At 36.0% G+C, this 16,088-nt stretch overlaps 1 protein-coding gene across 2 annotated transcripts in view; it reads left to right on the top strand.

The window, feature by feature from the left end:
* Positions 1-16,088, top strand: part of LOC136027224 (major facilitator superfamily domain-containing protein 12-like) — an 88,397-nt gene that overhangs the window by 53,120 nt on the left and 19,189 nt on the right. For both annotated transcript variants that reach the window (XM_065704270.1, XM_065704269.1), the window contains one exon: positions 1,493-1,768. In XM_065704270.1, the coding sequence (XP_065560342.1) occupies positions 1,493-1,768 (276 nt within the window). The remainder of the gene's footprint in view (positions 1-1,492; positions 1,769-16,088) is intronic.

Genomic DNA, 16,088 nt, shown 5'->3' with positions numbered 1-16,088 from the left:
TTTTCTTTCAAATTAATCTATTAATTCTTAGAATTTTTCTAGAGCCCATGCCATATGAGCTCTTGGCTCTTTCGACATCGTCTCAAGTGCCATATGAGCTCTTTGCTCTTCTTTAATTGGGAAATTGGGTATTTGATTCTGGATCTCCAAAATTCTAAATCAGAACTTCTAGTGCCTCTTTCAAGAACCAAAAGCACATAATCATAAAACACTATGTGTTTGCTGGTTGTGAAAAAGGGAATATTAGCAATATCTAAAGAACCACCTAGGATATTAAGTTGAAACTTTCAAGGTATGTCGAGGAGATGTTGGAGAGAAATTAGAGTATAACTATCCCTTTCCCATCCTTGCCCTTTTAGTTCTCCCTCTGATCAACACAGATCGAAACTTTGGAACTGTCATTTTGTTCAGACAAGTCGAAAGGTCTAATAGCTATGTTTCCAGGGAGCCCCTCTTCCATAGCCCTGAGGAAATAATTGTAAATTATTTAATTTGCCCATTCGCAGGATTTATGCTTAGGAATAGAGGAAATATTTGATTCTGGGTTTATTAGAAAAGGCTAAGGCATTAAGGTGAAACTTTGGAGAATGCTGAGACTACTATATCATATGCACTCGACTGAAAACAAATTACTTTACAAATATTTTCTTTTGTACTTACAATGTTTAAAATAGAATTACAGTGAAAAAAACCTTGAATTACCAAGCTTTCAGCAAATAATAACGTTATACGTCAAATTTCAACTTCATTTAAATAGTTCTTTCCAAGGATCTTCAAGACAGTTACAATTTTCAATAAAACGCCAATGACGCAGTAGGCTTTAATATTTACAATTAGGGAAAGGGACAATTACCAAAATCTTATTTGCAGTGATTTTTTTTCTTTTTAACTCTCATTTTAATATTCAATTTAAGTATTACTCGTTTTAAGATTATTTATTCATTATTGTGTACCTGTTATATGTTTGTTTGCCACGATTGTTTATTTAATTCCTGCTCGTTTAAAATTTCATTAGTAATTTCTGGTCGTTTTGAGTTCGAATTATTATTATAGGAATCTATTTCTATTGGAGATTTTAATCTGATCATTCATTTAATTTGGGATCTTTTTAGGTTTCATTTATTCGTTTATAGTAAATTCTGATCGTTTTGAGTTTCAATTAGAATAGGAATTTATTTCAGCGGGTTTTAAAATTAATATGGCTCTTTGCATTGCTTTAAAAAAAAACTTACTTTTCGCATTATTTTTTTAATTCATCAAGGTTAGTATTCGAATTGTTGCCTATTAAACTCATTAACAATTTAGTAGGAATAAAAAATTCATGGCAATTCAAGCGCATATTTGAAAGCATGTTTTTAGTGCAAAAATAAACTTTTTTTTTTTTGTATGCAGCAAAATAAAAATCATAGTATAAACAATAATTCAATGAGGTTTTGAAGTTTTGCAGCTGCTAAAGATTGTTTTCACGTATTATTCATCATATTTATTGTAGGAACTGCTCGCAGTTATTCCACTAGTAATGCAAGTAGCTGGGTTTCTTGGATCTTTGCTTCTGAAGATTGGAAATTCAGCGATAGGCAAAAGATCTGGATATCTGTTTGGTGGCTTTATTGGAGGCTGTGCTTGTGTCTGGCTTTATTTTGCAAGTAATACAATGCTTCTTGATAAGCTCCAAATTTACGGTGTTGCCGCTTTAATGGGATTTTCTGGGTCAGTGGTAGTTGTATTAGCTACGTCTTTTACGGCGGACCTGATAGCTGTAAACACGGTGAGTTTTTACTTTTTATTTTACTGAATTTACATTACGGCATAACAATACTACAATTTATACCAATTTGTTAAAGAGAGAAGTTATTTGTTTTAAAATTAAAACTTCTAAATACTTATCCCCTAGTTAGGAAAACTGCTCCACTTTAAACACTTTTGGCTTTGATCAGATAACAATTCTAGGTGGTGTGTCTGGCTTTGAGCTTGAAACCTTATTTGAGGGTTATTTGGTACTTGCCGAGAAAAAAAAACTGTATTTAATGTCTTGTTTGATTTGTGTGCGTGTGTGTGCATTTTTTTTGGAGGGGGGGGGGATATTCTGAATATAAAATGTTAGTTCGGTTTTTTATGAACCAAAATAACAATACCTATTATCCCATAGTATTACTCTGTAAAAAAAATCGTTTGAGATTCAACAAAAATTGTATGTAATGTTTATCAACAGCAGAATTGGAATTTCACCACCTGAAAATCGGCTAATTGAGTATTAAAGACCTTATTGGGATACCCTGATCATTATTGAATTTCCAATTTGTTGAGAAACAAAAATGTTGGCATCCCATACCCGAATTGAATTTTTAATTGGTTGACAAAACAACATGATGGATTTTAAGATTCTTATTGGAGTTCCATCTTGTTTGTTGGATTTCCTGTTCTTTTACTGGATCTCCGTCATTAGCATTGTTCAATTTCCTAGACCTACAGTCTAATATCCAGTTCTCATGATTCAGTTTCCCTTTCTTTTTTCTGAAGCATCAATCAGTACAAAAAAAACCTCATTTATTTTTAAAGAACAGTAAATTAAAACTAAACATTTCTCTTAGATAATATGAAACCTCTTAAGGCCTGCACTTTTTTATTGTGGAAACCAGTAGTTCAACGGCGTAGAAGCGAAACGACAGAAGAAACCTGACTAAGAAGTATCTTCCAATCAGGAAAGTGTGGGACACACGGACCTGAAATGCAGATGCAATCAACGAGGCACAAATAAAAAGAACGATTTCCCCCCTTATTTTACCTACAGAGCTGAGCAGTTGCAACAATAATGCCACGAATCCTGTCTTTTGTGAAAACCTTTGACTTATGAGATCTGATTAAAACCAATATTCAAGAAAACCTTAGATTGAACTGGGATCACTAAACACAAGAGTTATGCTACTGTCAATAAAATGAAATAAAATCCCTATAAAAATTGCGATGACCGGAAAAACTAATGAAAACAAACTGATGGTTTAATGTACGATTATATTAATTCCTGGAAATCTCAGTAACTCAGAATCTGATTTAACAGAATCTTTTTTTGTATTTCAATATTCTATTTTAACGGATTGATGCTTCTTGACTACGAAGGTCCTTGTGTCAGTCCTGCAATGTTGGGCTACAGCTCGTTTTGAACTCTGGGTCCATCGTTATTGAGCTGAGACCAACCCCACTGCACCACCACAGAACTGCATTTCAATAGTATAAGAATAAGAAAAAAGGTTCTGAATATATTTGGTTTCAGTAACGCGCAAAAGACTGAATATTCTTTCGAAGGTTTATGGGCGTTTTTAGTTTCACATTTTTTGCTTAAAAATTAGTTCTTACGGCACTTGGTATTAACCAAGTGACATATAGCAATTGCAAATTCTGTCGGTCTGTCTGTCGGTCCCGGTTTTGCTACTTTAGGCACTTCCAGGTAAGCTGGGACGATGAAATTTGACAAGTGTATCAGGGACCAAACCAGATTAAATTAAAAATAGTCGTTTTCTCGATTTGACCGTCTGGGGGGAGTGGGGGGCCCGTTAATTCGGAAAAAATATAAAAAATGGTATTTTTAACTTGTGAGTGGGTGATAGGATCTTAATGAAATTTGATGTTTCGAAGGATATCGTGTCTCAGAGCTCTTATTTTAAATCCTGACCAGATCTGGTGACATTGGGGGGGAGTTGGGAGGGGGAAACCTAAGATCTTGGAAAACGCTTAGAGTGGAGGGATCGGGATGAAACTTGGTTGGAAAAAAAAGAACAAGTCCTAGATACATGATTGACATAACTGGGACGGATCCACTCTCTTTGGGGTTGTTGGGGGGATAATTCTGAAAAATTAGAAAAAATGAGGTATTTTTAACTTACGAACGGGTGGTCGGATCTCAATGACATTTGATATTTAGAAGGATATCGTGTCTCAGAGCTCTTATTTTAAATCTCGACCGGATCTGGTGACATTGGGGGGGGGAGTTGGTAGGGAGAAACCTAAAACTTGGAAAATACTTAGAGTGGAGGGATCGGGATGAAACTTGGTGGGAAAAAAAGCAAAAGTCCTAGATACATGATTGACATAACCGGAACGGATCTGCTCTCTTTGGGGTAGTTGGGGGAGGGGGGTTATTTCTGAAAAATTAGAAAAAATGAGGTATGTTTAACTTACGAACGGGTGATCGGATCTCAAAGAAATTTGATATTTAGAAGGATATCGTGTCTCAGAGCTCTTATTTTAAATCCCGAACAGATCTGATGACATTGGGGGGGGGAGAGTTGGGAGGGGGAAACCTAAAACTTGGAAAACACTTAGAGTGCAGGGATCGGGATGAAACTTGGTGGGAAAAATAAGCACAAGTCCTAGATAGATGATTGACATAACTGGACGGATCCGTTCTCTTTGGGGTAGTTGGGGGGGTGTTAATTTTGAAAAATTAGAAAAAATGAGGTATTTTTAACTTACGAACGGGCTATCGGATCTCAATGAAATTTGATATTTAGAAGGATATCGTGTCTCAGAGCTCTTATTTTAAATTTCGAACAGATCTGGTGACATTGGAGGGGGGAGTTGGGAGGGGGAAACCTAAAACTTGGAAAACACTTAGAGTGGAGGGATCGGGATGAAACTTGGTTGGAAAAATAAGCAAAAGTCCTAGATACATGATTGACATAACCAAAACGGATCTGCTCTCTTTGGAGTAGTTGGGGGGGGGGTTAATTTTGAAAAATTAAAAAAAATTAGGTATGTTTAACTTATAAACGGGTGATCGGATCTCAAAGAAATTTGATATTTAGAAGGATAGCGTGTCTCAGAGCTCTTATTTTAAATCCCAAACAGATCTGGTGACATTGGGGGGGGGAGAGTTGGGAGGGGGAAACCTAAAACTTGGAAAACACTTAGAGTGCAGGGATCGGGATGAAACTTGATGGGAAAAATAAGCACAAGTCCTAGATAGATGATTGACATAACTGGAACGGATCCGCTCTCTTTGGGGTAGGTGGGGGGGGGAGGCTTTAATTCTGAAAAATTAGAAAAAATGAGATATTTTTAACTTACGAACAGGCTATCGGATCTCAATCAAATTTGATATTTAGAAGGATATCGTGTCTCAAAGCTCTTATTTTAAGTCCCGACCGGATCTGGTGACATTGGGGGAGTTTGGGGGGAACCTAAAATCATGGAAAACGCTTTGATTGGAGGGATCGGTTTGAAACTTGGTGGGAAAAATAAGCAGAAGTCTTAGATACTTGATTTACATAATTGGAACGGATCCGCTCTATTGGGGGGGGGGATTAATTCTGAAAAATAGAAAAAATGACGTATTTTTAACTTACGAAGGAGTAATCGGATCTTCATGAAGCTTCATATTTAGAAGGACCTCGTTACTCATATCTCTTATTTTAAATCTCAACCGGATCCAGCGTAATTGGGGGGGGGGGATTGAGGGGAACCGGACATCTTAAAAAATACTTAAAGCGGTGAGATCAGGATGAAACTGGATGGGAAGAATAAAAACCTGTCTAAGACACGTGACTGACATAATCGGACCGGAGCTGCACTCTTTGGTAGAGTAGGGGGTGGGGGTAATTTTGAAAATTGAGGTACTTTTAACTTACGAAAGGGTGACCGGATCTTAATGAAATTTGATATTTAGAAGGAATTCATGTCTCAGAGCTCTTATCTCTTGGCTCTTAGCTCTTCTTGCCTCGTCACAAGTGCCATATGAGCTCTTAGCTCTTGTTTCTTTTATTCTTATTTCAATCCTTACGTTGCAAAAGGTAGTCTGAGCGTTGATTGCATTAAATAAATTTGTATAAATTTGGCTCAATTTGAAATTGTTCTTCGTAGCGGTTTCTGAAGTAGGCTTCTGGCTAAAAGCATATTTTTAGATAACTCATAAGAACCTCCTGGGAGAATCTTCCAAAAAATATGCATGAATCAAAATAGAATAAGAGAAAAAATACCTGACCATTCACCTTTCTTTATTTGTAACTTGTTAAATTCTTACATTTATGACTTACGCCAGCATATTTATGGGATGGTGTGGAAAAGATGTCTTTTCTACTAAATGAAAATCCTGCATTTGATTATCCACCCTCAACATCCCCTGACAATTTCAAATTAATACCCTTAGCCTCCCTTGAGATGTTTCACATACATAGAGGTGGTTTTAAGGGGGACAGAGGGGGCACTTACCCAGGACGGAGAAATTTTTGAGACGCCAAATTTCAAACGAACAGTCTAACGGTTATCGTATATTGCTGAGACACACGTTATACATATTAAAAAAGTAAACTAAATACCAGTAGTTAGGCTCTAACAAATACTAAGGGCCAGTGTCCCCTTCGAATCTTGATCCCGACACATTAAAAGAAAAAAAAATCTTCAAGACACAGGTGTATGTCACGTGATAGGGAATGTTTTTCAAAAGATACATATGATAATTCCTTAATAGGTTTTGTTTACTTATGCAAATGGATGCAGGTAGTTGTTACGTAATAGGGAATGTTTCAAGGAATACAAGTGTCTGTTACGTAATACGTAGTGTTTACTTTAGGACTTCGTTGGTTGCTACGAAATAGGATTTGTTTACTTTTGGCTGTTACGTAATTGGGTTTACACTTGGTTGTTACGTAACAGGGTTTGTTTACTTATGCAAATGGATGCAAATGGTTGCTACGTAATAGGGCTTGTTTACTTATATTAAGGGTGATATAATCTTGCGTGAATTAATAGATCTATGGGGAATGACGTGATTTTACGTGACTTGACATATTCATTGGGAATGACGTAATCTCGCATGATATGCTAGACTTCAGGAGCCCGTGGAGAAACCCCGATTGTAACTGAGCACACGTGTATGTTTCGTAATGGCAGCAAACATGTGGGTGCAACGTAATGGCAACACACACGTGGATGTTACATAATTTTAGAGTACACATGAATGTTGCGCAACGACGGTGCACACATGGGTGTTATGTAATGACAGCGCAAACGTGGTTTTACCTAATGAAAGCAAATACGTGGGTGTTACGTAATGGAAGTGCATACGTGGGTGTTACGTAGTGATGGCGCACACATGACTGCTACGTAATGACGGGGCACACATGGGATGTCACTTAATACTATCGCATGCCTGTATATTATGTAACAGGGAATTTTTACCTTGTTAAGGATGACGCATTCTCGCGTGACTCATTTCTTCAGGGCCCATGGGGAATCCCCGTATGGTAACTGAGGAGGACACACATGTGGTGTGTTACGTAATAACAACGCACACATGGGTGTTACGTAACAACTTAAGAAATTTTTCTTCAGGATTTTATTTTTCTTTCAAGGTATGTTTTCTTTTAAGGAGTTTTTTTTCGAGGTATTAATTTCTTTCAAGACGTTTTTCTCAGGGAACCTTTATATCCCATAGATTTTTGCCCACATTTGGATTCGAAAGAGGTTTCCCCTCAGTGGAATGGAGCTATAGACAGTTGGACTATGAAAGTCTTTCTAATATTTTGTTCGGGGAATATTTCACGGCTGTGCAATATAAACTATCCAATACCACTATCACCAGAGGGCAAGTTTGCAATTGAAAATAAAGATCGGTGTTAAGTATGTGAGAATAAATTTGTTGAGGGTAGTAAGGAAATGTCATTCCCTGACAATGACCAATTAAATAATCCATTTTTATCAGGAGGGAGTAACTTTCGTGGACTGGCAAAAAAATTTTTTAGTATAAACGTTAAGCAATAGTGTTTTTTACCTATTTACATGCACAATTCAAACTATGATTTGAAATGCATACTACCAGCGTTGGCGCGTTTACAGAAAGTTGAAGCTGTAGATTGTGCATAGGTAGATGGTTCTCTTTCCATTAACATCATACCCAATTATCTGAGCAGTTGCCGCTCTTAGAATTAAAATGGAATACAGTTGAAAATAAAAATACGTACTTGAACAAAATCTGTTTTTTATATTCCTATATTTTTTCCACCGAATGCCTATGTTGATTGACTCAAGTACAGAACAATAATGACTTTAATAGCTTCCCCGTCCTTAAATACAGCTTTTCAGATGGCGAAGTGTATGATTTATTAACTAGCAAGTGTAGATACCCGTATGAGTACTATAACTCCGCCTCGAGGCCAGGTGAGGAAAAATTGCCACCCATCGAAGTGTTTTATGATTCACTGCAAGATCATCAATGTGCCGGGCCAAAGGAGGGTGTAAAAATGGAGAGGATTATAGTAAAATATACCTGACAAGTGATGAATTGACGTTGTTGATTATTGTCTGTGAAAACATGGATTAAATTTATCAGAAATTTGGACCGCATTAGGGTTATTATTTTTCAACTCCTCATCTAGTGACTGATTTAATCCTCACTCTGAGGCCAAAAAATAGGTTGAAAAAGAGATTTTGATTAATTTAGATTTCCAAAATTTGCACGCGATTGTGTACAGAAACTGTGTAAAGAATAATTGTGTTCAAAGAGCGAAGGTCATGGCGATTCGCTCTTCAAAATAGAAATATTACAGAGTTTAAGTTAAAAAAATGCCATTTCAGCCACATCGGACAAAGTTTATGTGCGTGCAGACGTTGTGAAAGGACTACCATACGGTCATTACCTTACTTAAGATCGATATGTATGTGTAGATTATAGACAGTGTCTTGATGTTGAGAAATTTTTATAGTTGGTGGGAGGAGGGGTCCTTTTTCTATTAATCTTATGATTATATTCTAATTGATCTCAATCAAAACACACCGAAGGATTTACGTTTGGTCACGGATATTTTTGACAATGAAATTACCATATCTCTACCTGTACGTCATCTTGACACTGAAGATACAACATGAAAACAGACATTCATTTTTCGTCCTAGGTAATTCAAAAGGCTCTAATCGATCCCTGCCCAATCATAGTCCTCTTGCAATTCGTCGCAGTAAAAATACACTTGACGTTTATCTCAAACAATATTGCAATAAAAATATTGGGAAAAAGAAGAAATTCATCTTGGTGATATAGTTTGGATCAATCGAAGAAGTAATATTTTTTAAAAGGGGTATTGCTTGTAGTCCACTAAACTTTTTAACTTGTCAAAATTCTTAGACATTAAGCCTGTAACGTATCATGTACTTGATATGAAAGATCAAGAAATTCTTGGTGGTTTCTACGAGTATGAATTCCAAAAAGTTAAAACCAGTGGCTACCCTGTTCAAAATAGATTAAAGAGTCGAACTCGCAAAAGTAATTGACAGTTGCTTGTTTGTTGGTGAAAATACAACTCTGATTTTTATTCTTGAATTGCCACTGAAGACGTTCACTATGTCTAATGATTTATATGTGACGTTCATCTCTGACTTTCTCTATGATGATCTGAATAAAACAAGCGATTATTGGATAAAAACTCTCCGCCCCCTATCAACTTTTAAGGGAACATGAATTTGCTCTTGTTTATTGTATTCTTAAAAATATTTATGATATAATGGGAAAAGGTCATACATATTATATGAAAGCTAGACAGCATGATTGGTCACTCGTCATCGAGGAATGGATCAAATCAATTAACTCGGCGGAATATCCGTTTGTCGTATCACCATAGCAGAATATGGTAATATGAATTATTTGCGTCATGCTATCAATAGAAGAATCTCTGCTCGTAAGAATGGTACATTCAACTTTAACTATTCAATTGAACAGGGCAAGATCTACATTAGCTCCCTCATTGACAATGAGAAGGTTATCTTCAATGATAATCTAATAGATTTTCTTAGTTTTAAATAGAATATAATCAATGGTAGTAGCGCTGGAACTTTTTTTTTTTGAAGACGTTCCACTCGGCTTGTCATTAGACAATGAATATTTCTGTATGTATCCTTTGTTGAAACATCGAGAGTCGGTAATACCAACGTCCCCCTCGTGCGTGTTATTGAGCAAAAGACCAATCAAGAACACATTCACCACTATAATATAAAGCATCTTCAATATATTCCGGTCAACACTTCGTATGTGGAACTCTTTCAGTTAACATTAAGAAAAGAATTGGGAGATCCTTGAGCAATAACAAACGATTTTGCTGTGATTACCTGTCATTTTCTATCCATTCAATATCGAGATGGCTAATAGAAAAATAATTTTGCTTGCCCTGATATTGACCGCTATGTTGCTACACTTAGACCACGACAATTGGGTCATAGGATGGACTATTACAGGGGTATTTGTCCGGTTACGGTCTCGACAATTGGTATGCTAAGTTATTTCACTCTGCGCTACCCCTGGCTAAAAGTTTTATTGCTCCGGTTGCCATGGATTTTGCGTCCTCTATGCTACGCGATTCGGGCTCAGAGAAGGGTTTTAAAGAAAGCACTTCACAAAATCTCAATTCTGCCGCATGGTTCCGATTGAAATGACGACAAATCGTCATTTTAAAAAGGCAAGTTTAAAAAGGCAAGAAACACAGCATGACTAAATTTTTAGATCGAGAAAGTATTTCTTTACCTAAAATGGCATATTTATCGCATAAAGAATCTCATCTTTCAGTCGCCTCATCTCTAAATCCTTTCAATGGAGGAATTTTTTTTGAGCGTAAAGGATGATTACTATGAATAATTTTATCCACAACAACCACTCTCTAAAAATGTTTATTTTTAAATTTATTTCAGTAGAGACTATTTATTTGACTATAGTTTTGACTTCCACATTTATAGATTTGAACTTGATCGTCAAAAATTCTAATAGTGAAAAACCAAGTACACCCAAGGGGCTATCCTATGAGAACTGTGTTTTACACAACTTGTTTATGCAAATGAGTGTCTGCATGAATGAACAATTTGTGAGCACAAGCAATAATCTTTCAAACTATGCAAGTTATATACGATTCATGTTGATGACTCCAATGTCCCATGAGCTATTGAAAGGTCTAGTTATCGGATATGAGTATAAAACGGACACTGACACTACCAATATACATAGAGATACAACAACTAAAGGGTTACACTTGGTTGGGAAAATAAATCATGAAATATTTAATATACCTCCATGGTTTCCTCCTAATATTAAGGTTGATATAAAGCTACAACTTGCTCTGTCCAATTTTATTTTGCAATAAGTAGTTGCCACTGTACCGGTTATAACTGTCTCTCTCACCTCGACAATATTTCATACCCGAAAACAGCTGGTTATAAGCTCTGTTACTTGGCATTTGGGAAATTAAGAGATAGTTTAAGTAATATCAAACAGCTCATTCCTCATACAATCACGAATCAACGACATATTGCTACTGGTACACGTACCTACACCGATTTTTCATTTATAAATGGCGGAGTTTCTTCAAAACTTGAATCGACTTTTGTAAAAAGTGCTAGTGCCATATGATCAAAGACAAATTTTCAGCAAAAATATAAAAATCTTTGGACTTTCATATCTTGTATGTAATTAAATAGATTTCCACTCTACAGTTTTTCCTTCGATATATTCTATAGGAGTTTGTATGAATTGATAATTCAATCCCTAGATCCAGATCAACAACTATTTGAAAATTGTATAACCGATGAAATATTTAGAAAAACTCATGGTATCATTGGATTTGATTGAACGAGTACAGCACGCTTATTGTGAACCTTTGCCGAACCAATGGAGGAGAATATAGCATTAATCTCAGTAAATCAGTTTTTATTAGACTTGGCACCATGAACACAAATCAAATAAATAATGTATTCAATTTGGATCCCTACATGTCCAAATACAAATCCTATTGCATGCCCTCGCATTTCATTGACCCTAATCAAAGTGTTTACAGTACCCTCATCTTTATTAGTAGTAGTCTATCAAGTGCGAAGACGGGGCATTGGCTCTGCATATTTCAAACAGCAAAGAGTATTGAATTTTTCGACCCCATGGCTTACCATTTGCTTACTACACGACTCACATTAAAGACTTCCTTGAGCAAAGTGGAAAATATATTATTCGAAATCGGAAGTGAGTACTAGATTTATCAACCAAAAGCAGTGGTTTTGATTCACTATTATATTTTATTTTTCGATAACACGGATATATTTACAGCGAATTTCTCAACATTTAAGTAGACAATCCTCGATTGAACGATTTTCTAGTTGAAAATCTTCTTTCCTACCTGTATAATATACATTTCAGTTCCCTAAGAGTGAAAAGTTTTAATAATGTTTGTGAATTTGTTTATCAATAAAACATGTATGAACAATAGCGAGTCTGTTTTCTTTAGATTTCTTCTTCCACGTATAGATACCCATTGATAATAATAAGTGGCAGCAGCTCCTCAGAATTCAATTTGTATTCATCTTGTCATGCAAAGTCAGGGTTACATTTTCTACAACATGATGTAACCGCATTTTTACTACATCTCTTCGTAAAGTCAGTAATAGTACATTTATCAAATTATAAAATTTACGTGTTTTAATTTGCTAATTTGAAGCAATGTCACATAGGATATTCTCATATGCATAATCAGTTTCTGTAACAGCCAAATAAAATCAGTAGATTTATAGTCATAGTGCCCAGTATCTTCACAACGAAGTCGTAAAAAACTGACTCTCTTATTATTCCAGCAATTGAAGTGCAAACCAGGCTCTTCCCCCAAAACAATTTAAAACACAACGATAACAGTCTGTTAAAAATAAACTGAAATCACCTTTAGGGTTTTTTTGTATTCATACCAGGGTAAGTATTATCACAGTGACAATTTGAACATAGCAAACCTCTTTTTTAAGAGTCAGAAACATCTTCAAGACAGGAATTACAGTCATTAATTTGCTCTGCCTGTCCCCTATGAAATTTACGGATTATATAATCTACAATTTACATTATAGTCATCAACAATAGTACTATTCTCACAGGTTAATCAGATGAACAATGTAAAAAGAAACAAGACGGAGATGTGTAAAACATTTTTTTTTTCAATGCTGACCGTCTCATTGCCAAAAAGAAACTGACTTGTGATTGATAAAATGAATGTTCTTTGCTATCTGAAGTCGCTTATGCTGATCACCTATTGGATCAAAAGAGAAATGACTCATGTTCGTCCGTCTAAATAGGCACTCATTCGAAAGAGCTCGGTGTCTGCTATCTGATCGTATAATTTTCAATTCAATTTGTTATAGCTAGATGGCACTTCTGCTGCAGCAAAGACTGTGATTCCAATTGGAATCCTAAGCTGTGAAAATGCTAAAGTAATTATGCTGTCACTAACTATGTGCATGATTTTGCTTCAAACTAAGTACAATATGCTTACCTTTGTGTTGAAAAGTTGATCAGGATATTTGAGTGACCAATAGCCCACTTTAGTTTTCAAGTAATAACAATTTGAAATCCTTATATTATTCTGGTTCAAACAAGGTGCAACCCTCTATTAGAAGGTTAGGGTAGGAAAGGTAGGAAGATCGTGGATGGACCATGGCTTACTTTATGTTTACACTAATGTGTACTGATATTGCAATCGTGACTCCACTTCACACAATTGGCAACATGCCTGCCTTTCTTTAAAAGGAATTCAGACGAGAGAGAGAGAGAGAGAGAGAGAGAGAGAGAGAGAGAGAGAGAAAGAGAGGCGGATAGGGTGTCGAAGGATCCACATTCTTCCTCCCATCGTAATTATTGAAAATCTTCGTATGGTCCATATTGGAAAAAATTCAACGTGCCCACCTTAATGCTAAAAACCTATTAGAGGCTTGGGGAGTGTTTTAAGAGAAGCATTGTTGCCACACATTGATCCAGTCATGCACAGTAAGATGTTTTTGTGACTCTGATCAAACAAGCTGCGATATCACCATCCTATTTCCTTTATTAAAGTTGGTGTTATAAAGGGCGTGATAAGGCACCTCACCCAAGTTAGGCGCGCTTAGAATTATTGCATGGTTCTACTTCAAACAAGCTCCAATATGCATTTCTGGGAAAAACAGACTATGGTTGGAAAGGGGTATTAGAGGGACTATCTGTTGCCTCCCACTAATACTAACGTCCGGATTCTGTCCGTTTAAAAAAGGGGTAGCATGCCAATCCTTTTACTAAAAAAAAATTGATGATGGGTTGTTTGGCAGGAGAGAGGATTTAGATAGTTGATCAGCCCTATTTAGTCCTTAGTCACACAAACTTTTTTTGAAAATCCTTCTATGACTCTGCTTCAAGTAAGATGCAACATGCCTAACTTTCTGATACAAATTTAGTAATAGGCTGAGCCGGGGGATAGGAAGGTATCAATAGCGTAGTTTGACTTTCCAATCATAAAACTCTAGAATAATTTTTGTTCAAAGTCAAGTTCTTTAGCAGAGTATTATTCAGTTAATTCCAATATATGCCACATCCAAGAAGTTGTCAGCCCCTCAAAATCTCCAGAAACTGTATGTCACATGAAAATTTTTTTGCAAAATTACTTATCAAATCTGCAGCATTCTCTGGGTATTAAAAATAAAATTGCCTTTCTGTTGGTCCAAAAGGAGATTTCCTTAGCTAACTTTCTAACATCGCACTAAGAAAAAAGTGTAGAGGGAACCTTTCTGTTTCCTCACCAATAAGATGACTGCAAAATTTCGGAGGCACGTGTGATACCGCTCCTTTACCTAAGTCCCATACAAAGATGGTGGAATCAAAAGCTTGATAGAATCACGAATAGAAACTGGCTGGTAAAGTTAGATGAAAACACTTTCGGTCCCATTGAAAAAATGATGCTGTTTTAGATCTCCAGGGTTTTTATTAACTATTTTGGGAGCATAATTTGGTGATGGGGGCCAAAAAATCACCACATATTTTAGACACTAATATTTTAATCTAGCCTTAACTTGAAACTGGTCAAGCAAAACTTAAAACGAATAGCAATTACCATAAAACACGTTAATTGAGCCATCCTTCAAGACCAACTAAAGGCTAAAGTGTTTTTTGACCTCCCCTCCAAGAAAAATTGACCTTTTCCGTGCCTGTAAGATCCTCTCTTCCAACGGAAGAGCGTTTGGGCTAAGCATGCAAACTGGTTGTTGAAGGGAATGACAGCTTCTCTTTCATTACAACAACAGTTTTTCAGCGGAAAACGCTAAATTCTACATGCCAAAGTATTTGGAAAAAAGCTGAACTGTAGCGCAAAAAAAAATTGCCGTTATATTTCGAAAACTTTGTTTATAATGAAAAACTAATACACTTTATTTAACCCGTATTTCCAAAGCACTGTTATACACTGATTTTAGTGGGGGGAGACGGATAAGGAGGCACCATGCCAATTCTGTTTTGGTTACTTTAAATACAGTGTAAAAAAAGACGAACATAACATAAAAATAAGTTTTTGAAAATGAAAGTAAAGGGTGAAATTAAACTTAAAACAAACAGAGATTATCGAACGTGCGAGTGGACGACCACCCCTTAATGCTAATACCCTGCTCTTACGTTAATTTTTTTTTCAATGTTGACCCTCACAGGAATCAGGCCTGCGGCCTGCAGTCAGTGCTTCTTTGGATTTAAACTTGGGCTTGCAGCTTACTAATTCCTGTACCCTTTTAAAACCAGCATAGAAATAGAGGATGTAATGGTATCTTTATGTATTCATAATAGAATAACCATTGATAGCTGCTGATGAAAATAGACGTTTAGTTTTTTTTTCTAATTTTGTTTGGCTCCTTCGAGAGGGGTGGGGGTGATGTGATGGATCAAGGAAAGCTTGTCTCCTATTTTCTTATGTGTATATAATTGACTTCTGTCTTTCTAAGGCAATGGTTTTAAAAGTAGTAAACCCAATGGTATCTTTCATACATGGAGGCACTATTATATCATTTACACTAGCTTACTGAATTAATTTTTATAAGCCAATTCCTTATGATGCCAATCAGCATCCGACATTTTAGATTCCGTTATTATTCATAGAAATCTAAACTAGCAAGTTGCTTTCCCAACTTCTGATCCAAAGAGGCCCAATACGATTACCGAAGAAAAAGGGTGTATCCAGAACTTTCGCTGGAGAGGGGGGTATTGTTTTGCTGTTTTTTTTGGGGGGGTGACTTTACAAACTTTGTAAAATGCATTATTAATAGTTTTTATGCATTTTGCTACTTTCTACGAGTCAGTTTTTTTT

This window comes from Artemia franciscana, chromosome 5, assembly GCF_032884065.1.
Source record: "Artemia franciscana chromosome 5, ASM3288406v1, whole genome shotgun sequence".
Taxonomy (NCBI): Eukaryota; Metazoa; Arthropoda; class Branchiopoda; order Anostraca; family Artemiidae; genus Artemia; species Artemia franciscana.
This window is presented reverse-complemented; position numbering and strand designations above follow the sequence as displayed.